This window comes from Cynara cardunculus, assembly GCF_001531365.2.
Source record: "Cynara cardunculus var. scolymus isolate 2C chromosome LG 1, CcrdV1, whole genome shotgun sequence".
NCBI classification, from domain to species: Eukaryota; Viridiplantae; Streptophyta; class Magnoliopsida; order Asterales; family Asteraceae; genus Cynara; species Cynara cardunculus.
In genome coordinates, this window is record NC_037528.1 from 46982755 (window position 1) to 47006995 (window position 24241).

A 24241-nucleotide genomic window follows, 5' to 3' on the forward strand; every position below is an offset into this window, starting at 1 on the left:
TCCATCTCCATCGATTTTCACAGCATCCAAGAACAAAAGTACGGTCAATTTCTCTCGATTTTCTATGTGTTCTATTTGGATTTCACGAACTGGAGCTCGTTGTTTTTGATGAAATTCGAAATGATTTTTTTTATTGATTTTGTATTTTTAGTTGAATCATGAACCAGGTGTTTGGATTTTGCCTACTRTTTCGTCGTCTTCTTCATAGCATCGATTTCTTCACAGCATCTACCTTCTCCTCCATCTCCATCGATCTTCATAGCTGGTAATCGATTTTGCCTACTGTTTGGATTTTGCCTACTGTTTTGCCTACTGTTCCTCAACACACTCGATTTTGCCTATTGTTTCGACTGATATGTAGTTATGTACTTGAAATGTCACTAGGGGTAAATTGGTCATTTTAACCAGTTCGGTCCTGTTCTGTCCAATCCTGTCATGTCTTACCAAACGTTGAACATCTGTCATGTCATGTCATGTCATGTCATGTCATGTCATGTCATGTCATGTCATGTCATGTCATGTCATGCCATGCCATGCCATGCCATGCCCCCCCTTCACATAAGACGCGTTGATCTAAGCAATTGCTTTCTGGGCTTTTGCATTTTACCAATTCAACATCTTGAAAACCCTGGACGTCAATGGCGTCTTCTTCATCTTCGTCTGTACCGACTGGAGGATGGACATATGACGTTTTCCTAAGCTTCAGAGGCGAAGACACTCGAAACAACTTCGTTGATCATCTTCATACATCTCTGGTTCAGAAAGGCATTCGTGTGTTCAAAGATGACGAGATGCTCCGTAGAGGAAATCACATCTCTTCGGAACTCCTCAAAGCCATCGAGGAATCGAGGTTTTCCGTCGTGGTGTTTTCTGAAAATTATGCCAACTCTTCTTGGTGTCTGGATGAGCTTACCAAAATCATGGAATGTAAAGATCTGACGGGACAAAAGGTGTTACCGGTGTTCTACCATGTGGATCCATCCGATGTGCGAGGACAAAAAGAAGACTACGCCACGGCCTTTCAGCAACATGAGGAGAAGTTTAGGGAAGAGATGGATAAAGTGAGCAACTGGAGAAAGGCTTTAGCTGCAGCTGGTAATTTATCTGGCTGGCATATCTCTGCAGTCAATGGGTTAGTTTTTCTACATCTGTTGCTTCAGTTACTTAGATTTCCTACATTTCTGTATATAGAACTTGAAGGTAATCTTGTCAAGGCTATGGTAATCACTGCTAGTGAAGTAGAAATCATGATTTGTGTGTCGTTTCATTTATGAAAGTTTCGATTGAAACGACCCTAAGTTATGGCTCATTCTGAATCTGTCAGCTCTACAATTTGCGTGTCAGTTAACTTGCTAACAATGCTCTTAAAAGTTCAGGGGTGAATCTTTATTTATCAACAAGATTGTTCAAGAGATTTCGGGTGATAGACAACCTTGTGGTATGGAGAAAAATCTAATCGATATTGAATCTCGTATCGATGAATTGAATACATTACTGGGTACAGAAGCAACCGATGAGGTGCGCATGGTAGGGATATGTGGAATGGGAGGAATTGGTAAGACAACGATTGCCCGAGCTTTGTTTAGAAGAATTTCTTATAAGTTTGAGGGTAGTAGCTTCGTTAAAGGTGTTAGAGAAAATAGTAAAAAAGATATATGCACCTTGCAACGAAAGATTCTTAAAGATGTTCTTGCTATGCACCACGAATTCAATATTACGGATCCAGAAGATGGAGCCGAATTGATACAAACAAGATTTTGTAATAAGAAGGTTCTTATTGTTCTTGATGATGTGGATGATGAAAAGCAATTAGAGTTCCTAGCTGCAACGCATGAGTGGTTTGGTGCAGGAAGTAGGATCATAATAACCACTAGAAACGAGCATTTGTTATCAGATACAAACGCCACTTACAAGCCTACTATTTTACTTAAGCAAAATGCTATTGAGCTCTTCAGTAGGCATGCTTTTCGGGAAAATAGCCCTCCGGATGGGTATGAGGAACTGTCAAATCGTGTAATACGCTACACTGGCGGTCTTCCTCTAGCCCTGAAAGTTTTAGGCTGTTTCTTCCGTAAAAGAGATGTAGGTGTGTGGGAAAGTGCTTTAAATAGATTAGCCAAAACACCAAACATTGAGATTTTTGAGACACTGAAGGTAAGTTTTGATGGGCTTTGTGATGATGATAAAAGAATATTCCTAGACATTGCATGTTTCTTCAAGGGCCATAATGAAGAAACAGTGACTAGAATACTCGATAGCTTTGATTTTGATGCGGCGATAGGAATTAGTACTCTTATCGAAAAATCTCTCATAACTGTTTCAAACAAGCGTATAGACATGCATGATGTCATCCAAGAGATGGGCTTGGAAATTGTTCGTAAGAGTTACCCAAATAGCAGGCTATGGAAATGTGAAGAAATTCATGATTTCATTTCGAGAAACAAGGTAATAGTCTTTTTCTTTATAAAAGGCTTAAAAGCTACTCTTTCTTAACAAAAATTATTTGGAATGAGTATTGTTTAACCTTAGTTCAATACTTTGTTGCAGGACCTAGAAGCAGTTGAAGCCATAGTGCTCACATACGTTGATGAGGGTATGTGCGATGAGATCGGGGGTTATAGTAATGATGTTTTTAAGAACATGAAGAGTATTCGGCTACTTAATATTTACCACGACTTCACTTCTACTAAACCTACGACTCTCCCTGATGAGTTACGATGGCTTACATGGTATGAGTACCCATTTTCTTCTCTGCCTGTAGGAAACCTGCGTAAGCTTGTCGGGCTTGAAATAGAATATGGCAACATTGAACATTTATGGATAGGGTATAAGGTACAAAGTTATTCATAATTTGTCATTCATAGACATTTACGAAAATAAATCAACTACTTTTTATTTGTATTCAATTATGTCTAACCTTGATGATAATTTGTTCGTATTTGTTTTTGTTGTCAGTTTTTGCCAAACTTGAAATTCATTCACCTTCAATGGTTGGGATGCATAGAAAGTTTTCCAGATGTCTCGGGGGCTCCAAATGTTGAGAGTTTGATTTTGTACGACTGCACCAATTTGATGGAGGTTCATAAGTCTCTTGGAACTCTCAGAAAGCTTGCTTACTTAAACATGACGGGTTGTTATAATCTCAAGTATCTCCCATCCATGATTGAGATGGAATCTTTGGAGACTCTTATCCTCTCTTCTTGCTTTATGCTTGAAAAATTCCCAGAGGTCTCTTCTCGTGTGGAAAAACTATCGAATATATATCTTAGAGCATGCCCATATCTTAAGATTATTCCAAACTCTATTTGTGAGTTAAAAAATCTCAAAGTCCTTGATCTTCAAGAGTGCAGGGCACTACAACATTTGCCAGAGGAGCTGGGAAGCATGGAAAAATTAGAAGAGCTATGGCTGGGATCACAGAATCCCAACTGTCTATGGCCATCAGACATCATTAGTTTTCATACTTGGACAAAGTTGTGTTGCTTGAGAAAACTTGATCTCAGTTGTAGACAAATCGAAGAACACGACTTCCCCAATGATTTTCATGCATTTTCCTCCTTAGAAGAATTATATCTTAGTGACAACTCTAAATTAGTCCACTTACCTGCAAGCATCTCTCACCTTTCTCGTCTTAAACACTTGGAGTTGAATGAGTGCCAACATCTTCGAAATATTCAAGGGCTCCCATCAGGAATACAAGTGTTGAAGGCAAGCAATTGTAGCGCGTTGGAAGAGATTGAAGATCTAACAGAAGAGTATGTATCGTTGCATAAGATATTTCTCCCCGGTTGCGAGAGACTCCTAGAGAATCAAGAGAATCTTGATAAGATGTTGCAACAATCCTTCGTTAAGGTACCCAATCTCTATCTCTCGTATATCATTTTACTTTAGTTATTGACTTAAGTTTTAACAAATAATCAACTCGACAGACATCCTTAATATGGTTATAAAAACAACCTCGCCTTATCCAAATTGTTGCATTTCTCATATATACTTGGTCAGCAACTCTATTGAAGTGTGATCGTGTTTCGTGATGAGTACAGAAATGTGCTGCTGGCGATCATGTGTTAAGTATCCGTATTCCTGGAAGCAAGATTCCAAGCTGGTTCAAAGAGCAACAACTTGGAAACCATATATCATTGAAGTTGCCTCCCGAATGGCATACTGATATCAAGGGGTTTGTAGTATGTGGTGTGTTTCAAGGGAAGTGGCCAAGAGTCAGAATCACCTGCGCTACCCAAATTAAGTTCAAATTTGGAATTAATGCAACACTCATGCCCGAGTTAGAGGTTGATATTATTAATGCATTTGCAGTAAATGACAAGTTGAGCATATGGATTGTCTACGTACCATTTAGTTTATATCAACAACAGACGTATGACGATTCTAATCGTGAAGGTAATCTTCTAATCAATATATCAGAACCCCTGATGCTTGGTAAAAAGGCTGTAAGATGTGGGGCGCATATAATGTACAAAGAAGATGTCGAATCAATGCATCAAATCGGCTCATGTATTCATGATTATCAGGACTTTCATTTTCTTCATGACGTCAATGATGGTACTGTTACTTATGCAGAAAAGGAATCTTAGCAGCATCGAATCGATGTATAAATTCCATTGTAGTGTATTGTGTACATATTTTGCATTTATTAATTGTAATTAAATTTCTACATACCATTACAGAACATATGTAAAACCGTATGAATAATTTGTAACATCAGTTGACATATACATATTTAGATAGATTTTTTCATTAATCATATATGAACTTACGTTCTCACGATATTTAGACTTCTTATTTGAACCAACACATATGTAAACAGTATATTTTATAGAATGATAGAACAACTAAAGAAGTACCATTTTTAAGTCCAAATTTGATAAACTAATTGATAAGTTAAATGTTAGCTGATAAACTAGTTGATGAATTAATCACATTTGACAAAAACTAACCGATAAACTGATTAAAAAAATGTAAAATGACATCTTGAAAATTAGTCACAGTTTTTTCTGTATTTATATATATTTTTTTAAGATCTTGACCATTGAAAAATCTCATCTAATGATTGAAATCTCTTCTCACATTTTTAAAAAAAAATGGGCTTTTCATTTAAACCCTTCTTTCTATATGTGTATATATAAATGTCTAGCATTCATTCACGTAGTTTGATACAAAAACTATTAAAGGTAATTAATTAATAATATATATTTAATTGAGCAAGAGAAATTTAGATTTATGAAAGATGCAATCGTATTAATTTGTTGTGTGATACCGTATGTATTTTGAAACTACAATGAGAACTGGTTTTATTTGTAGAGTTGGTTTGCAAGGCTTTTATGTCACCTCAGACCCAAGTTCGAATCATGTTACTGTCATTTTTTTAGTCAAATAATGTCATCAATTAAAAAAAGTTCGGTATATTTGTTTCTTATAGTCAAACGGTGTCGTTGTTTGAAATTTTTTCTCTATATATTTTTTTCTTATAGTCAAATGGTACCACCGTTAAAAAAAAAATTGGGTCTGCCCTTGACGATGATATATTTTGGTTAAAGTGGATTGCTAGTTTTAGATGTAACTTATATTTATATGTAAAATGGAATTAAACACATTCAAATGTTTATATGTTTACAAAAGCAAAAGTCTTATTGATTCCACTTTCAGACTTCAGCACCATCACTTATCATTAAGAAGTGAAATAAGGGGGTGCTGGTTGGTTGGATTCCAACAAATACAAAGGAATTGGAATGTCAGTTGCATCTACCAAAGTCATGATTTACGATCTTTTGTTAGATCTTCAATCTTTTCTATTACGAATGTTTTATAAAGATTTGTATTTTGGGCTTTTAGGGAATTTACGAGATTGGGCTATTTGTCTTGTAAATGACCCTATATATAGGTGTCATGGTTTAAGATTTTAAGGTTGTTCATTCTATTTCATTTTATATGAGAGTCGTCTAAAAGATTAAGAGAGCTTTGTATTTTCTATTTTCAGGAATAAATGAATCCGACTAGTTTTCATCATGTTCATGTTTATCATCTTTCTCTAATCTCAATCTAAATCTTGAACATCTACATTTCTATGGAGTTTTCTCAATTGTTGTCAAGTTAGGATCTTACGGGCAACATTATGGCTTCAATTGCTTTTAGTTTCTATAATTAAGTACGAAATTGAGGTCAAAGTGCAATACTAATACAATTTTATATTGGTCAGTGGTCTCGACTCCGAGAGTCCACACCATGTTGCCTATGAAGACGTATCTATTTCAAGTTTGAACAGGGGAACGTCATCCTGTCTATACCAATAAAAGCAACTCCTATGCCTATAGATCCATTACTTTACAATCTAATCAAAACAACTCCTATGCCTATAGATCAATTGCATTACAATAGGGGAATGTCATCCCATAACTTGCTAAAGGTCTGTTTTGCTATTAAAAATAATTAAAAGAGGGCATCGAGAAAGAATGTGACGAATGCCACAATGGTTGTAGTGTCTGAAGACCGTGTTTTGAGTGGAGGCTCAATTTGGAAGGTTGCGTTGATCACTGCGAATGAAGTTGCGGTTGTTGCAGGATTGGTTACTGTAAGAGTCGGAGATCCATCGAGTCGATTCCCGCAGTTGAGATAAGTTTCTGCAGTTTCATCTCCACGCATCTCAATTTTGAAAGTTGTGTTTTGAGAGTATATTCGTGGGCAAACTCGTTCCTGATATTTTATAGGCCCTGGGCGAGATGTAAAAAAGACCCTTGATAAAATATGAAAAAAAAAAAATCTTCAATATATTGTTTTTATCATAAAAATAACATTAAATTCAAGAAATATTAATAATTCATATAAAACCATTTTTCCGAATATTCCTAGACGCAAAATTAATCAATAATTATTTTTATATCAATCATATTATTTTAGTTATAGTTTGAGATCTTATTCCTGTTTTGGAGATTGGAAAGTACTTAAGATTCATGCACGCACTATTAAGTAATAAAAGTCACCAATGTATGAAAAATAAGGGTAGTTTTGAAATCCTAAATATAGATATAAGTTGGACCATCTCATATGGTTCGCTCTCGTACCTTTGACATGACGGAATGAGGCTTCCCAGATGTGGACACAAGTAACAATAGAACATGTGCATCGTGCATCGTTCGCTAGTCGGATCGAGTAATCAGGATTTTGGCATTTGGTGGTGCATCAACGGCTGAGTTTAAAAGTTCGGGTGGAAGAGTAACGGAGCTAAAAACCATAACTCACTCGAAATTAAATAAAGAAAACGGGAAAACCATGAAACTTTCATAAAAAACTTGACTGCATTTAACCAAGAGAATTATTCATACATGTAGCTAACCTCGTCTTTGTACACCAACGTATTGCCAAAGCGTTGAACCTGGTCCAAGTTCCGGCAATCAGAGATACAAGTTTCGGGTTGTTGGATCCATTCCACATCTTCTTTGTACACTACATGTGCCCCGCATCTTACGACCTCTTGATCACATTGTATGCTTATCGTGATAAAACGACTGCCTTCAACAATAAGAGACCCGTCCCCCAGTCCATACTCGTCATCCATATGCTGCTCCAAGAAACTGACTGGTATATACACAATCTGTACGCTTGTATTCTCAGTAAATGCGTTAATACAATCAACCTCAGACTCGGGAATGAGCTTTCCGTTATTTTCAATACTGAGGAAGATCGAAGTAGGATTATACTCTGACTTCCATTTCCCTCGAAGCACACCACATACTGTGAACCCCATGATACGGGTATGATAGTTTGGAGGCAACTTAAATGCCACTGCGGATCCATGTCGTTGCTCTTTGAACCAGCTTGGAATCTTGCTTCCAGGAATGGAGATACTTAACCGGCGATCGATAACAGCACATTTCTGCAAGCAACAATAAACAGCATAATTTGATTGTTATTGATCATCTCCAACCCAACATCAAATCTGATTTTTTACACCAATCCATTCCAGCCCAACCAATTTTGACACCATTTTGGTGTTGGTGAATAGTACTATAGGAAATCTATATATGTTTAGAAATATGAAATATACTTGTCATAGTCTATTTTGTGTTAAAAATTATGTAATAGGTTAGAGATAAATTATCGATTACACCATTTTGGTGCAAGAAATGGTGCACAAACTGTTGAAGATGGACTTAATCACCAACCTCATGAATACATAATTGTTGTAGGGGATGTTTACCAAATTTTTTACCAAGCTCTGCATGGATAAATTTGTCTGTCTGGATAAATGGGTATTGTTGTTTACATTTTTTATCTGAACAAACAGTCTGAATAACATTTACCCCCCCCCCCCCAATATTAATTATTTGAACATCAAAACAAAAAAATCATAAAGAGGCCGAAGATAGGGTGTCTCACATGGGAAGGAGGCGGTGCTTTAAAGAAGGGGTAGGGGTGTCATTTTTGTGGCTGAATGGGGACAACACACCATTTCTATCTGTGCAATTAAGCCATGTTCTGTGCGAATAAGCCGTAGATAAACAACCCAAATGAGTTGTGCGAATAAGCCATATAGACCAATAAACCTAATTAAGCCGCAAGTAAACAGCCCCATAGTGTAATATGAGAAATGCATAGATTTGGAGAAGCTTGGGATTTTATCAAACTAAGGGGCTGTTTACATAAGCACTTACCCTATAAGCGCTTACCGGGTAAGATTCAACACTATCACTTACCTTACCAGGTAAGATTCTAATCCATCAAAACAACATCGTATGCAACGGCCAACAATTTACCCGGTAAGTGCTAACCGGGTAAGGTCATCACCCGCACTTACCAGCCACCAGGTAAGACTCTCGGTCCTTGCTATCGCTATCGTTTTACTAGGTAAGATTACTGGTCCTTGCCATGTTCATTTGGTAGGTAAGCGCTCAAGGGGTAAGCATTTAGCAAACGGCCCCTAAGGATTTCAAAAAGTTTTTCTTCTGTTCAAAATTAAGTTTATACATAAAATATAATGAGATATGAGAGAAAGAGATGGGCTACCTCAAGGAAAGATTGCTGCAACATCTTACTGAGGCATCTTTCATTCTCTTGATTTTCTAGAAGTTCCTTGCAACCAGTGAGCCATATCTTATACAACCACATATACTCTACTGTTAAATCATCAATCTTTTTCAATGCTTTGCAGTTGTGTGCCTTTAATACTTGTATCCCCGATGGGAGAGCTTGACAACTTTGAAGTTGCCGGCAATCATTCAACTCTAGGCGTTTAAGACGAGAAACACGAGAGATGCTTGCAGGTAACTGGACTAACTTAGAGTTGCCACTCAGATATAATTCTTCCAAGAAGGAACATGCATGAAGATTATTGAAGAAGTCTTCATCTTCGATTTGTCTCCAACTGAGATCTAATATCCTTAAGCAACACAAATTTGTCAAAGTATGAAAATTAATGGACTCAGGTTGCCTTTCAAAGCCCTTGACGTGATCCTTAAATCCTAGCCGTATCTCTTCTAATTTCTTCATGCTTCCTAGCTCCTCTGGCAATGTTCGCAGTTTCATGCAGTCGTAAAGATGAAGGGTCTGGAGATTCTTTAACTCACAAATTGAGTTTGGAATGTTCTTCACATTTTCACATCCATCCAGATTTATATTGGACAGTTTAACCATACATGGCGAGACTTCCGGGAATTCTTCAAGACTGTAGCAATAAGAGAGACTTAGAGTCTCCAATGATTCCATCTCAATCCTGGACGGGAGGCACTTAAGATTATCGCAACCACTCATGTCTAAGTAAACAAGCCTTCTGAGAGATCCAAGAGACTCGTGAACTTCCACCAAATTGCAGCAGTTTGACAAAATCAACCTCTCAACATTTGGGGTCCATGAGAAATCAGGAAGCCTTCTAAAGGAGAATGAGTCTCGAAGGTCGATGAGTTTCATGTATGGCATAACCTGACAACAAAATATAGGAATGAACAAAATTATAATCAAGGTGACTCATAATTGAATACAAATAAAAAAAAAGTTAATTTATCTCCATAAATGTCTGTGCATGAGAAATTATGAAGTCACTTGTTGCTATGAAACCGGTTGTATCCACTAAATACCTTATCCCCCATCAACAAATGTTCAATTTCACCTCCTATCATGATTAGTCCAACAAGCTTTTGCAGGTTCGCTACTGACAGAGAAGAAAATGGGTATTCATCCCATCTAAGCCATCTTAACTCATCAGGGAGAGTTGTAGGTTTACAAGAAGTGAAACCACCGCAAATATCAAGTAGCCGAAGATTCTTCATGTTCTCAAAAACATCAGCACTAAAACCCGTGTTCTCATCAGACATGTCCTCATCAACGTGTGTCGACACTATGGCTTCAATTGCTCCTAGTTTCTGCACAAAGTACTAAACTGAGGTCAAACTGAAATTCTAAATACAAATTTTCTAAGAGTATAGCTTCTAGAAAGAAAGGAATTTATTACTTCGTTTTTCTTAATGAAATCATGGAATTCATTTTGCCATAGCCTGCTATTCGGGTAACACTTACGAACAATTTCCATACCCATTTCTTGAAGGACATCATGCATGTGTATCCGTTCATTTGAGACAGTTATGAGAGATTTTTCGATAAGAGCACTAATTCCTATCACCGGATCAAAACCAAAGCTATCGAGTACTCTAGTCACACGTTCTACATTATGGCCTTTGTAGAAACATGCAATGTCCAAGAATATTTTTTTCTCAGAAGCCTCTAGCCCATCAAAACTTAACTTCAGTGTCTCAAAAATCTCCATGTTTGGTGTTTTGGCTAATCTGTTTAAAGCACTTTCCCACACACGTGCTTCTCTTTTACGGAAGAAAGAGCCTAAAACTTTCAGGGAAAGAGGAAGACCGCCAGTGTAGCGTATTACACGATTTGACAGCTCCTCATACCCTTCGAGAGGGCTATTTCTCCCAAAAGCATGTCTACTGAAGAGCTCAACAGCATGCTCCTTATTTAAGAGAGCAGGTTTGTACTTGGCATTTGTATCTGATAACAAATGCTCATTTCTAGTGGTTATTATGATTCTACTTCCTGCACCAAACCACTCATGTGTTGCAGCTAGGAACCATAATTGCTTGACATCATCCACATCATCAAGAACAAGAAGAACCTTCTTATTGCAAAATCTTGTTTGTATCAATTCAGCTCCGTCCTCTGGATCCTCAATTAGGGACTCGTGGTGCGTTGCTAGAACATCTTTAAGAATTTGTTGTTGTAAACTGCATATACCTTTTTTACTATTTTCTCTAACACCTTTAACAAAGCTACTACCGTCATACTCATAAGAAATTCTTCTAAACAAAGCTCTGGCAATAGTTGTCTTACCGATTCCTCCCATTCCACATATCCCTACCATGCGTACCTCATGTGTTGCTTCTGTACCTAATAATGAATTTAATTCATTAATACGAGATTCAATACCAATTAGATTGTTCTCCATTCTGCAAGGTTGTACATAGCCGGAAATCTCTTGAACAATCTTGTTGATAAATATAGATTCACCCCTGTACATTTAAGAGCATTATTAGCAAGTTAATTGACATGTAAATCGTAGATCTAACAGATTTATTTCTACTTCACTTGCAAGGATACACGAGTCAAGACAAGGTTACCTACAATGACATGCGATGGATCCAATCTTCCTTAAGATTGAAATGCTACCTACAAAGAGAACACGGATTCAGTTTCCCTATGTTTTTGAAGGAACATGTTATACCCTAGTATTAGTTGTACAAGTGAGTAGTAAGGAGGAAGGGTTAGTTTGGGCAGGAAATTCTTTTTAGCTTATGTGATGGAGTTTAAATAAGAATGGGAAGGCCTAGTACGGGGTATCTGATTTCTTGGTTATTCTGTGGGTTAGCGCCTGAGAGAGCGTCTAGCCTCTCGAAAGCCAGTTCACCATTATATTCTACATTTTGTCTTTTGTTATTCAATTCAATCATCCGACTATAGTAGCATCTTTTGTCAATTTGTATCAATTGGTATCAGAGCAGTGACGATTGGGAAGGATATGAGATTAAGGCAAAAGGCATGAAAATACAGGAAGACTTTGAATCCTTGAAGATGACCATGGAAACTGTGAAGAAGCAATTGGAGAGGTTGATTAAACTCCAAGAGGAGAAGCGGAGGAGGTCAGAAATTCCAATGAAAAAGATAAGCAAGAAGATGCATACAATGGGACAAGGATTGGAGGTAAATCATTTCTCCACCATGAAGGAGAGAAATTGGAAATACCAATATTCAATGGAACTGACCCAAAGAGGTGGATTCTTTATAGCAGAAAGATAATTTGTATCAAATTCGCTTAGTGGGGAGAGGAAAATTTAAGTAGCTATTAGTCGCTTTGAAGGGGATGCGTTGAAGTGGATTCAGTGGGAACATCAGCGTCAGCCATTTACTCGTTGGGAGGAGTTTATAATGATGGTATTGAGGCAGTTTCAATCAAAGGAAGTGGTTGATACGAGGAATTGCACCTAAAGTTGAACATATGAATGGTCATCGAGTTGCTATGGGGGATGGTAAAAAGCTCGTGGGAAGGACATGACTAGCTGGTTACTTAATTTTGATGGGTAGTTCGACAAAGACAAAACCTCCAGTTTACTTTACGGAAATATATTGATCATAGCTAAGCGGAGCGCTGCTAGAGATGTTTTCAATAAATCTAAGCCAAAGGCAGAATGGCCACCTCCGAGTACCAAACTGTGACTGCTTAAAACATTATATCATATGATTTACAAGATATTTTCGTTGACCAAGAAAATTGGGAATATAAAGGATCAAGACCGTATGCTACGAGTAAAGGCACAATCTGGGTATTGGATTGAAGGGGACTATGAACTTGGCTTATTCTTTTGTATAGTAGACCATTCAAACAGAGAAAGGTATGGTTAGTTTCCTTCCAATTGATTGGCTATAGTCATTGGGTTAAAAGTAAGCTGGAACAAGAAAAGTTGGATGAGTGTATAAGTTGGCAGAAATCCAGAAGACTTGATGGAATTTTTTTCAATTCGATTCTGGTAGTGACAAGCAACAATGAAGGGGGCATGAAGTTTAGTTGGAAGGATTTGTTTGTCTCCGGTTGCAACTGGTTGGGAGATGTTGTAACATGCCGGCAACAATTTCTTCATTTTTCCTTTCCACCTTGAAGAGGAGGAAGTTAGCTGCAGATATTGTTATACCCTAGTATTAGCAGTACACATTAGTACCGGGTCATTCTAGAAGGTTCTAGAGGTAGTAAGGGAGAAGGGTTAGTTTGGGTGGGAAAATCTGTTTAGCACTTTAGCTTATGTGAAGGAGTATAAATAAGAATGGGAAGGCCTAGTGAGGGTATTTGATTTCTTGGTTATTCTGTGGGCTAAAGCCAGGGAGAGCATCTGGCCTTTTGAAAGCCGGTTCACCCTGTATTTTACATTTTGTCTTTTGTTATTCAATTCAATCATCCGGGGGTATCTTTGTGATATTCTAGCCAATTTGTATCAGATAATAAGAGTACGGATTTAATTTATTGGGTGCAAAGTCACACTAGCATTCAGAGTTCCTGGTTGTGGTTTTCAATTTAAAACATAGAGTTTCATTTACATTTATTTAACTATCAACGTATGTTAACCTTTTCATTGTACCCAAACTCATGATTCGGGGGTGACTTGTTAAGTCTCTTGCCCAGTTGGTGATGGCATCATTGTAGATGTTTTTCCTTATATGAAAAGGTTGGCATTGTCCATAAAAATGAACATTCAGTTGATTGACTCAAAATTTAGCCCAAACCCCATATCAGAAACTCTGTTCCTAAAGCTTCCCCAGAGCTCCATTGAATTCTTACTTTTATGTTCTGGTGCATCTTGTACAACCTTTGTACCCACAAACTTATTCATGGGACAGAGATGAAAAAAACATAGCCAGATTTGGATCAAGGAAATTGAAGTGCCCATAAGTAATTGAATTGGACGCAGCAGATGTAGGAAAACTAACCCATTGACCGGGGAGATATGCCATCCAGATAAATTGGCAACTGCAGCTAAAGCTTTCCTCCATTTGTTCACTTTATCCATCTCTTCACTGAACTTCAGCTCGTGTTGCTTAAAAGCGGTGGCGAAGTCTCTTTTTAGTCCGCGGACATCAGATGGATCCACGTGGTAGAATACCGGTAACACCTTCTGTCCCATCCGATCTTGACATTCCATGGTTTTGGCAAGCTCATCCAAACACCAACAAGAGTAGGCATAATTTTCTGAAAAAACAACCACTGCAAACCTTGATTCCTCGATGGCTTTCAGGAGTTCTGAAGATATGGGCTTTCCTCTACGGAGCATGTCGCCATCTTTGAACACACGTATTCCTTTCTGAACCAAAGATGTATGAAGATGATCTACAAAATTGTTTCGAGTGTCTTCGCCTCTGAAGCTTATGAAAACGTCATATGTCCATCCTCCACTCCGTACAGAAGAAGATGAAGATGCCATTGAATTGGTAAAATGCAAAGCCCAGGAAGCAATTGCTTCTGTTTACACATCAAAAGTCAGTCAATTTCAATGAAACTTTTTTTTAACAAAAATATATAATTGATACCCTTGTAAACACTTTGTTGGTTCAAAGCTACCAAAAGGGAAGTAATTTATCCTTCAATAGGCAAAAACATACAGGAAACGCAATCTATTGCTGCTGAAATCAATATGAATCAATTTCAAAATTGAGTAAGAATTTGGATATCGTTATTCATGTGAGTATGTTAGATGAACAATAATATAGATTTCAAAATGGATTTGTGTGAAACAAGTAGGAGAAGAAGCAACGATATGGATATGGTTGGTGAAGAGTACCTGTGATGAGAAAGACAAGAAGCAGAAAAGGTGAGAAGCTTAGACCAGCACAGAAGCTACAAAGGCTTTTGAGGTCGGTGAAAGAGGATTTGTGGAATGTGATGGCCAAAGAGGGGTTAGGGCTCCAAATGTGTTCATTCAATTTCTGTAAGCATACGCAACGCCACGTGATGGTGTTTCCTCGTTACTAATTTAGTTAGATAAAAGGGTATTTTTGTCTTTTTGTTTATGTCTCTAATTTTTTAGAAAAAATTAAATATATAATATTATATTATTTATATCGACATGAGATGGGAAATTATTTATGAAAAAAGATTTGAACTCTTGATCAATTTTGATTTCATATTCACCTATTAGATGTGTTTTAAAAAGAAATTGATTTGGTGCATCTCGGTGCATTTCATTAGTGTTGATATGATATTTTCTTACGCTTCTCACAACTTATATTCTCGTCGTCACTTCCAATCTCACTGAAACCCAACCTTGTATAACACATCCGCCAAACCATTTTTCACATCATCGGCCACACCTCCCGAACGAAATCCTTTTCATACCATTGACCAAACCCCTTCCCTCCGATGCCAGTCTTTCTTTTCCCTCCAAACACAAAACACTCACAGACATACACACGCACACGCACACGCACACGCAAAGCCATAGGAACGGGATCTCACAAGGATGAAATCTTTGATCTAGTCGGAGCTAGAAGTTTTCCAATAAAATACAATAGTATATTTAAAATAAAACACTCTTATTGATATACATATATTACAGTACCACATGATGGTAATTTAAAATGTAACTTTTTTTTATTTATAAATTTACAATAAATTACAAAATTAATTTTATTTTGGTTCCAATTTATAAATTATTATAACAATAGGAGTTATAGGGAAAATTTGTAAACAACTAATGGACACACGGTATAACTGAAAATCCATATGTGTTTGGGATTGCTTATAAAAATAATTTATTAACTTATTTCGGTATGACATCGATAATAAGCACTTTTGAGCGTTTGGATAAACAACTTATACCGATGTCAAACCGGTAATAAGGAGTTTTTGAAGAAGTTAAATCATTTTGACTTATAATAAGTTGATAAGTGTTTTTATAGAAAAACATAAGTTGTTTCAAATAAGCAATCACAAACACCCCTTAAATTAGGCATAAAGAATAACTTAGAATATTCTATTTTGTGTTAAAAGTTGTGTAATAAAACAAATATAAATTATTGTTTGCACCTAATTTTACATCGTTTTTATGCAAGAAATGATGCAAACAGTTGGCCATGTCGACTAAAAATGAAGGGTGACATCCTTTTCACTAGGGTTCTACACAATTTGAGTTTTTAATCGGTTACTCGAGCTCGAGCTCGTTTGTCTAAAGATAGAGCTTAATGATTCTCGAGTTCGAGTCGATCTCGAACACAAATTAAAACTCGTTTAATTTAATGAGTCGAGTTTCATAACACCAGTGTTTGACTCGGTTCGTTCGAGAACTCTATTAGATTTTATGACTCAAGTCGAGTGGAGTGAAGTCATTTGAGCATACACTTTTTCATAAATCCTACAATAATATATAAAAGCTATCTAGATCGAGCCAATAAACGAGTTAATCGATAATGAGTTCGGGTTCGAGCTTGAACTCGACAATTCAACAAATATTCAAGCTCAAGCTCGAGTTTGGTATTATTTTTTCGATGCTCGAGCTTCGTTAAGTGGGGTCACGTGCCTTCACGTGATGGCATATTGGCCATTTTCCATGTTTTCATAAAACAAAATTGTGTACAAGTTGTTTAAGTGTATAAAAATGGGAAGAAAAACCTAAAGTATTCAAGCATTTAAAGAACCGAAACTAACCTCCTCACGTGACCTCGACAACGACGTGCTTTTTCTCCGACATCTAGCTTCTTCTTCGGCGTCTTCAATCCAAATCGACATAATAAAAAGAGCGACGATGCTTTTAATAGTTATCTTTCCGAACCCCATTTATGATTTCAGAAAAAGAAAACCCAAAAGGTGAATGATTCTGTGGGAGCGGGCATGAATATTAAACAACTCAACCCATGTTGCATATTGCATATTGCACATTCTCCATTTCAAGAACAATGGAGATATGGTTCTTGATGTTCTTAGGGGCATTCATCTGAGCCATCCAATACAATCCAATCATCCATTCGGTGTTGGATTTTGCCATCTCAGCCATCCAATGATGATTGGAATCAATTCAATTAAATAATTGAACCAAATCAGTTCTATCAATTGGATATTATTATTGGCTATCCATTAGATCAGATTGGATCTGTCCAATATTGTAATCTTATTTCAACCAATTAATCCACAATTTTAACCAATTGTTCATATATTTTTTAAAAGTTTATAAAAAAAAACACTACATACTAATATCAAGTATAAGCAAAATCATAAAATATTATTAATTATATATAGGGGTATGTTAATCATATATGGTCAGGTTTAAGGGAAAAACACAAAAAAATGAAAAACTGAGGAACACTCTAGTAAATGGTAATCGTTCATCTAGATGATATGTACATGTATTTAAAAGTAATTGGTAAGCAATTTGTCCGGTATGCACACGTGCATAAAAACCAAGATATTGCGTCAATTACTTATATGCACGTATCATGTCGTTCAGATGAATGGTTAGTAGAGTGTTCCTTAGTTTTTCATTTTTGGGGGGTTTTCCTTGAACCTCCCTCTGATTATATATATATATATATATATATATATAGTAGAAGGATACTCGCGCAATGCAGCGAGATATATCTCGACTTTAATGCTTCGTTTTATTCCGTCTATGTGATGTTTTAATACGGTTTTTATGTGGTTTTGAGAAATGAATAATGTTTTTATTTTTGAATAAAATATAAACTTGAAGATATCATAAAATTTCGAAAATAAATATATCAATATTAGTATCAAATTAACTATTTAAAAGTTTTTGTTTTTCGTGTAATTTATTTAATTCAATTTTTTATCATACTAGATTTAATAACGGAGTAATTTATTTTTGATTTAATAATATATAATTTTTTATAAGGATAATAATTAAGTATTATGTTATAACTCAATAATTATCCTAATTATATTTTAATTTTTTTATATTTAAAATGAAATGTTTATCTTGTATTTGACTATGATTATCTGCAGTTAGTTACACGAATTCAAACATAAAGCTTTAATAAATTGTACTTACGCACAGTTTGTTTGTAACCTTGAATTTTAAGTAATATGCATAAATAAACAGTACTTCAAGCATAAAAATTGGTTTTCAAGAGTTTTTTGTCAAATGTTTTATAATATAGTATATATGTGTGTGTGTGTGTGTGTGTGAGAGAGAGAGAGAGAGAGAGAGTACATGTCTATATATTAATCGGATGGTAGTTGGATGGTTAGTAAAATTGACTAGGTTTGGTTTTATTAGATTGTAGACTGTCATCCAAGAACCTAGTCATCCAATTTGGATGTTGAAATTTTGGATTCGATTCGATCTAATTACAATTGGATATCCAATTGAATTGGATATCTAATTATGGTCGGTCAGTTCTAATTGGATCAACCGGTTTTAAATATATTGGATGATTTTATGTACATCAATAAGACATTTACATGAATGGTTGTTGGAACCTCAAGTGTCTCCCATCTTTGATAGAGATGCAATTATTGGAGACTATAGATCTCTCTTATTGTCTTATATAGTCTTGAAAAATTCGTGAAGGTCTCTTTGGGTATGAAGAAACTATCAAATATATATATATATATATATATATATATATATCTCAATGATTGTTCAAATCTTAAGATCATTCTACGCTCAATTTGCGAGTTAAAAAATCTCAAGAGCCTTCATCTTCAAGAGTGCGAGCAACTGCAAAAATTGCCAGAGATGTCTTTATAACATGTTGCAACAATCTTTCCTTGGAATTAGTACTCTTATCGAGTATGGAAATGTGATGTCGTAGATCGTGTGCTAAGTATTGCTATTACTGGAAACAAGATTCCAAGTTGGTTTGAAGAGCAGCGACATGAAAACCACATAGCATCAAGTCCAAATGTCATACTGATGTCATGGGATTCGTTGTATGTAGTGTGTTTCAGGGGCGACAAAGCGAATATGTTAAAACCATTAGTACTATCGAGATCCACTTAAGTGTTGGAATTAATAGAACCCTCAAACCAGAGTCAAAGGTTGTTACATTAATACATTTGTAGCACGTGAGGACGAGAACATGTGGATTGCCTATATTCCATTCAGTTTCATTCAGCAACAGATGCATGATGATTTTGAACAGGAGTATTGGTCTCTCTTTATTAAAGGTAAACTCGTAATCTGTTTGTTTTCACCATGGGACGATGATGAAAATTATATAAGATGTCGGGTACATCTAGCGAAACTCGAATACTGTTTGTAGGTTTGGTGATTCTTTTGCGTATATAGAAAAATGTAGGAGCATGAGTTTTTTATTTATTCATAAAGTTTATTGTTTTTCTTTATTTTATAAGTTATGCTCTTATCATATTTTAATTCATTCTACATAATTTCTTAGATATTTAACATAAAAATATGAATCATTTTAGACTAAAATAGAAGAGTACTCCCGCAATACAGCGAAATACATCTCAATTTTAATGTTCTATTGTATTCTTTGTCTCTGTTGATGTTATAATGCGATTTTATGTGTTTTTAATAAAACAATAATGATTTTATTTTCGAATAAAATATAAATTTGAAGATATCATAAAATTTTGAAAAAAAAAAATATCAATGTTAATATCAAATCAACTATTTATAAGTTTTCATTTTTTATGTAATTTCTTTAATTTATTTTTTAGTTATAATTTAATTTAAGTTTAATTATGAAATAATTTATTTTTGGTTTAGTAGTATAATATTTTATAAAGATAATAACTAAATATTCTGTTAGAACTCAATGATTATCCTAATTATATTTTAGATTTTTTATATTATAAAATGAAATGTTTATCCTCTATTTGATTATATTTATCTGCAATTAGTTACACGAATTCAAACATGAAGCTTTATAAGTTGTACTTACGCACAATTTACTTGTAATCTTGAATTGTAATTGATATGCATTAATAAAGAGTATTTCATGCATAAAAAATGATTTTTAAAAGTTTTTGTCAAATGCTTTATAATAAAAAATAGATATCTTTTTGGGACCAATATTGAATATATTATTTAATTTATTAAAAAAAAACCTAAAATTTAGAAATGGACCTTTGCTTTCCATTTTCTTGTTATAGTTTACACATATATCACGTTTTGATCTATCCATGATATTTGTTAAATACTCACGTTTTGATCTATATATAACTCTAAGGTGCCGTTTATTAAACGCTTATCCGGGTAAGTGTTTACCAAGTCACTTTACTTTACCGGATGAATATGACAAGAACTAAAAATCTTACCATGTAAGAGCAAAGACAAGAATCGAGAGTCTTACCCAGTAAGTGAGGACGAGGACTCTTACCATGGTTAGCGCTTACCGGGATAAATTGTTGCATACGATGCGTATTAGTGAATAAAATCTTACCCAATATGTAAGCGATGTTGGATTTTACCGGTAAATGCTTACCGGGTAAGTGTTTAGGTAAACGGCCCCTAAGAGGTGTATGTGAACTCTCACCAGCCTATTTACCTGCAAGGCCTCCCTCACCTCCTAACGGTACCCATGAGCCATGAACCTTGGTCATGACTCGCATGACCATTTTCTCAAGATGTATCTCACACTACAACAAAATTGGATTTACAAGACGTCACCAATTTTTAAGTGTCTTAATAGACCACTTAACTTTTAGGACCAAAATATTAATAAGCGTCTCATTTAAAGGCGTTGTGATAAGTTGATAGGACGCTTTCGGCGTCTTAACAAGTTTTTTATGACACTTGTAATATAAGGCGTCGTATTAACAAATTTTATTGGTCACTTTTGAGAAAGTGTCCTATAAACTAATCTTTTATTGGACACTTGTTTTTATATGACATTTTTTCAATTAGTGTTATATCAAATTGCTAATAGGACACTTTGTATTAAAAGTGTTGTAAAAAGCTTGTTAAGACACCCAAAAATGTTTATAAACTTATTACAACGTCTTTAGACAGAGCAGGTGTTAAAACACTCAATATTCAAAATTTGTTATGGCTTCATCGCTTAAAACTATAGCCGATAAGGCCCGGTCATCGCCCAAACTGTTGTCTGGATTGGGCTCTCACCGCCCAATGTGTTGTCCGGATTGGGCACTCATCGCCCAAAGTGTTGTCCGGATTGCGCAATCATCGCCCAATGTGTTGTCCGGATTGCGCAATCATCGCCCAATGTGTTGTCCGGATTGGGCACTCATCGTCTATATGTTGTCCGATATCAAACATTGACTATTGTGTCTGTACATTACTTACCATGGCGGGGCAGCCGCGATAGATGGCGGGGGAGCTGCAATAGTTGGCAGGAATACAGTGATAGATGGCGGGGCAGCCGCGACAGTTGAAATTTGAATTGAAATTATTATTATTTTTATGGAAAATTTTATACGAGGAGAAATCACTCACTAGACCCTTCGGTCTAACCCTCCGTTATTCCCATGTTGACTCTAAAATAAATTCTAGTAATTGTTTGAGTATATTATTGTGTTGTGTTCCTTATTGTAACAAATTACCTGCATAGTTTAAGATATGATATGATAAGATATAAACTGAAAACTATACAAAGAAATGGAAAACAAATAAGACTTCAAAAATATAGAAAAGAAAAAGAACCCAACAACATATAACAAACGTGAAATATATAGTACGCAGGGAGTTTACCGATCGATGGTTCTAAGCGTTTCTCTGTACACAAAAGTATTGTCATAGCGCAAAACATTGTCTGAGTTTCGATAATCAGGTATGCAAGTTTTAATTTGTTGGGTCGATTCCACATCTTCTTCGTACACTACATGTACCCCGCATCTTTCAACTTTTTGAGCACCTCGTATTATTATACTGATAGTAAGATAATCTTTATCGAAAAGAGACCAATCTTTGCCTTCGAAATCATCCACCATCTGTTGCTGAAAGGAACTGAATGGTATATAGGCAATCCACACATTTCCATTCTCAGCTACCTCTGATGCATCAATATAATCAACCTTTGCCTCATCAACCATTGACTTAGGAAATGATATTCTAGACTTTCCAATACTAAAATGTATGGAAGTAGGGACAAAGTCTAATAGCCACTTATGTTGAAACACACCACATACAGCAAACCCCATGATCTTTGTACGGAATTCCTGATGCAACTTCAGTTCTATTTGATTTCCATGTTGCTCTTTGAACCAACTTGGAATCTTGCTTCCAGGAATAGCGATACTTAACCGGCGATCTACAGCAGCACATTTCTGTGCTCGACATTAAACATCATACGTCAAAATTTTCAGTTAATTAAGCACCTATCTCATGAATATAGAATCGTTTCAAAGTATATATGAAAGTTACAGAGATTTGGGTAACGTGGTAGATTATGCAAGAGAGGGTTTATCTAACAAAAAGGATGCAGATTCAAGCTCTTTTCATTTGAATTGAAGTAGATGAATAAAAATAAAACGAAATTCGAGAGATAGATAGGGATCGCATACCTTAAGGAAAGATTGCTGCAACATCTTATCGAGGCATCTTCTGTCCTCTTGATTCTCTAGCAGTTTCTTGCAACCAGGGAGCCATATCTTATACAGCCACACATACTCTTCTGTAAGATCTCCAATCTTTTCTAATTCTGGGCAATTGCTTGCCCTCAGTACTTGTATCTCGGATGGAAGCGCATGAAAATTTTGAAGTTGCCGACAATCATTCAACTCTAGGTGTTTAAGATGAGAAAGGAGAGAGATGCTTGGAGGTAATTGGACTAATTTAGAGTTGCCACTTAGATGTAATTCTTCCAAGGAGGAAAGTTCATGAAGATAACTGGGGAAGTCTTCATCTTCCATTTGTCTCCAACTGAGATCTAATTTTCTCAAGCGACACAAATTTGTAAAAGAACAAAAATTAAGGGACTCCCGTGGCCTATCTAATGCTGTGTAGTAGTAAGAAAATCCTAGCCATAACTCTTCTAAGTTTTCCATGCTTCCGATCTCTTTTGGCAATTTTCGTATTTCCAAGCAGTTGTCAAGATGAAGGCCCTTGAGATAAGGCGACTCACAAATAGAATTTGGAACACCCTCAAGTTTTTTACATCCATCAAGATATATATTTGATAGTTTTACCATAGATGGCGAGACTTTTAATAAAGAAAGAAATTTATTACCTTCTTTTTCTTAATGAAATCATGGATCTCTTCGATTTGCCATAGCCTGCTATTCGGGGAACTCTCACGAACAATTTTCAAACCCATTTCTTGAACAAGATCATGCATGTATAATCTTTTATATGAGACGGTTATAAGAGATTTTTCAATAAGAACACTAATTCCTATCACTGGATCAAAACCAAAGCTATCGAGTACTCTAGTCACATGTTCTTCATCATAGCCTTTGAAGAAACATGCAATGTCTAAGAATATGTTTTTCTCAGAAACCTTTAGCCCCTCAAAACTTATGTTCAATATTGCAAAAATCTTCTCATCTAGTGATTTGGGTAGCCTGTTTAAAGCGCTTTCCCAGACATGTGCTTCCCTTCCACGGAAGAAAGAGCCTAAAACTTCCAGAGCTAAAGGAAGACCGCCACACTGGCTTACTGCCCGATCTGACACCTCCTTATACCCTTCTGGAGGGTTAGCTTTTCGAAAAGCATGCGTACTGAAGAGCTCAACAGCCTGCTCATGAACTAAAATAGCAGGTTTGTACTTGGCATACGTATCTAACAACAAATGCTCATCTCTAGTGGTTATAATGATTCTACTTCCTGCACCAAACCACTCACGTGTTGCAGCTAGGAAATGTAATTGCTTGACATCATCTACGTCATCAAGAACAAGAAGAACCTTCTTGTTGCACAATCTTGTATATATCATTTTGGCTCCATCCTCTGGATCATTATTCATGGACCCCTGGTGCGTCGTTAGAATATCTTTGAGAATCTTTTCTTGTAAGGCACATATATCTCTTTTACTATTTTCTCTAACACCTTTAATAAAGCTACTACCCTCAAACTTGTAAGAAATTCTCCTAAACAAAGCTTGGGCAATAGTAGTCTTACCAATTCCTCCCATTCCCCATATCCCTACCATGCGCACTTCTTATGTTGCTTCTGTATCCAGTGACGAATTTAATTCATTGATACGAGACTCGATACCAATTAGTGATGGGAAAAACGAAGCCACTAACAATAAACAATAAGTGTGGAATTAACCTTCGTTAGGCTAAACTTTCCCGACCCGAATGAAC

At 35.9% G+C, this 24241-nt stretch overlaps 5 protein-coding genes across 11 annotated transcripts in view; 2 read left to right on the forward strand and 3 right to left on the reverse strand.

Annotated features, from left to right (window-relative positions):
• Nucleotides 1–602: 602 nt before the first annotated feature.
• On the forward strand, nt 603–4736 carry LOC112500079 (TMV resistance protein N-like). 2 transcript variants are annotated; one of them, XR_003067317.1, is made up of 6 exons: nt 603–1132; nt 1377–2445; nt 2548–2832; nt 2956–3228; nt 3351–3852; nt 4044–4416. XR_003067317.1 is itself a non-coding variant. In XM_025103364.1 (5 exons), the coding sequence occupies exons 1-5, from the start codon at nt 639–641 to the stop codon at nt 4590–4592; spliced, it is 3294 nt and encodes a 1097-aa protein (XP_024959132.1). In that variant the 5' UTR covers nt 603–638; the 3' UTR covers nt 4593–4736. The 2 variants fall into 2 exon arrangements, 1 of the variants encoding a protein (XP_024959132.1); XM_025103364.1 differs by having other exon boundaries at nt 2956–3852; nt 4044–4736.
• A 2555-nt stretch (nt 4737–7291) lies between these two features.
• On the reverse strand, nt 7292–14916 carry LOC112500048 (TMV resistance protein N-like). 6 transcript variants are annotated; one of them, XM_025103309.1, is made up of 6 exons: nt 14838–14916; nt 13990–14518; nt 10460–11525; nt 10086–10370; nt 9019–9930; nt 7292–7888 (listed from the first exon to the last, which is right to left on the reverse strand). In XM_025103309.1, exons 2-6 carry the CDS (start codon nt 14478–14480, stop codon nt 7328–7330), a joined length of 3315 nt encoding a protein of 1104 aa, XP_024959077.1. In that variant the 5' UTR covers nt 14481–14518; nt 14838–14916; the 3' UTR covers nt 7292–7327. The 6 variants fall into 6 exon arrangements, with proteins under 6 accessions (XP_024959077.1, XP_024959093.1, XP_024959084.1 ...); XM_025103325.1 differs by lacking the exon at nt 14838–14916 and adding an exon at nt 11638–11682 and having other exon boundaries at nt 13990–14415; XM_025103316.1 differs by lacking the exon at nt 14838–14916 and adding an exon at nt 11634–11682 and having other exon boundaries at nt 13990–14068.
• Nucleotides 14917–21634: 6718 nt separating this feature from the next.
• Nucleotides 21635–23094, reverse strand: LOC112500089. Its single transcript, XM_025103380.1, has 2 exons — nt 22499–23094; nt 21635–22261 (listed from the first exon to the last, which is right to left on the reverse strand). The coding sequence occupies exons 1-2, from the start codon at nt 22979–22981 to the stop codon at nt 21683–21685; spliced, it is 1062 nt and encodes a 353-aa protein (XP_024959148.1). The 5' UTR covers nt 22982–23094; the 3' UTR covers nt 21635–21682.
• Nucleotides 23095–23139: 45 nt separating this feature from the next.
• Nucleotides 23140–24084, reverse strand: LOC112506694 (TMV resistance protein N-like). Its single transcript, XM_025110929.1, has one exon. The coding sequence runs from the start codon at nt 24082–24084 to the stop codon at nt 23140–23142; it is 945 nt and encodes a 314-aa protein (XP_024966697.1).
• LOC112506700 (kinesin-like protein KIN-6) overlaps nt 24083–24241 on the forward strand; it is a 2251-nt gene continuing 2092 nt past the window's right edge. Inside the window, exon 1 of the mRNA XM_025110942.1 lies at nt 24083–24106. Within this exon, the coding sequence (XP_024966710.1) occupies nt 24083–24106 (24 nt within the window). The remainder of the gene's footprint in view (nt 24107–24241) is intronic.

What these genes read in the sequence shown, in the direction of transcription:
- LOC112500079 (XM_025103364.1), top strand. Translation starts at nt 639, where the DNA reads ATGGCGTCTTCTTCATCTTCGTCTGTACCGACTGGAGGATGGACATAT. An exon ending in ATTTCATTTCGAGAAACAAG is followed by an intron (nt 2,446 to 2,547) that starts GTAATAGTCTTT and finishes ACTTTGTTGCAG; the next exon opens with GACCTAGAAGCAGTTGAAGC. An exon ending in ATTTATGGATAGGGTATAAG is followed by an intron (nt 2,833 to 2,955) that starts GTACAAAGTTAT and finishes TTTTGTTGTCAG; the next exon opens with TTTTTGCCAAACTTGAAATT.
- LOC112500089 (XM_025103380.1), bottom strand. Translation starts at nt 22,981, where the DNA reads ATGGAAAACTTAGAAGAGTTATGGCTAGGATTTTCTTACTACTACACA. An exon ending in TGCAGCAATCTTTCCTTAAG is followed by an intron (nt 22,262 to 22,498) that starts GTATGCGATCCC and finishes TGTCGAGCACAG; the next exon opens with AAATGTGCTGCTGTAGATCG.
- LOC112500048 (XM_025103309.1), bottom strand. Translation starts at nt 14,480, where the DNA reads ATGGCATCTTCATCTTCTTCTGTACGGAGTGGAGGATGGACATATGAC. An exon ending in CATATCTCCCCGGTCAATGG is followed by an intron (nt 11,526 to 13,989) that starts GTTAGTTTTCCT and finishes TTAAATGTACAG; the next exon opens with GGGTGAATCTATATTTATCA. An exon ending in ATTTGTTGATGGGGGATAAG is followed by an intron (nt 9,931 to 10,085) that starts GTATTTAGTGGA and finishes TTTTGTTGTCAG; the next exon opens with GTTATGCCATACATGAAACT.
- LOC112506694 (XM_025110929.1), bottom strand. Translation starts at nt 24,084, where the DNA reads ATGGTAGGGATATGGGGAATGGGAGGAATTGGTAAGACTACTATTGCC.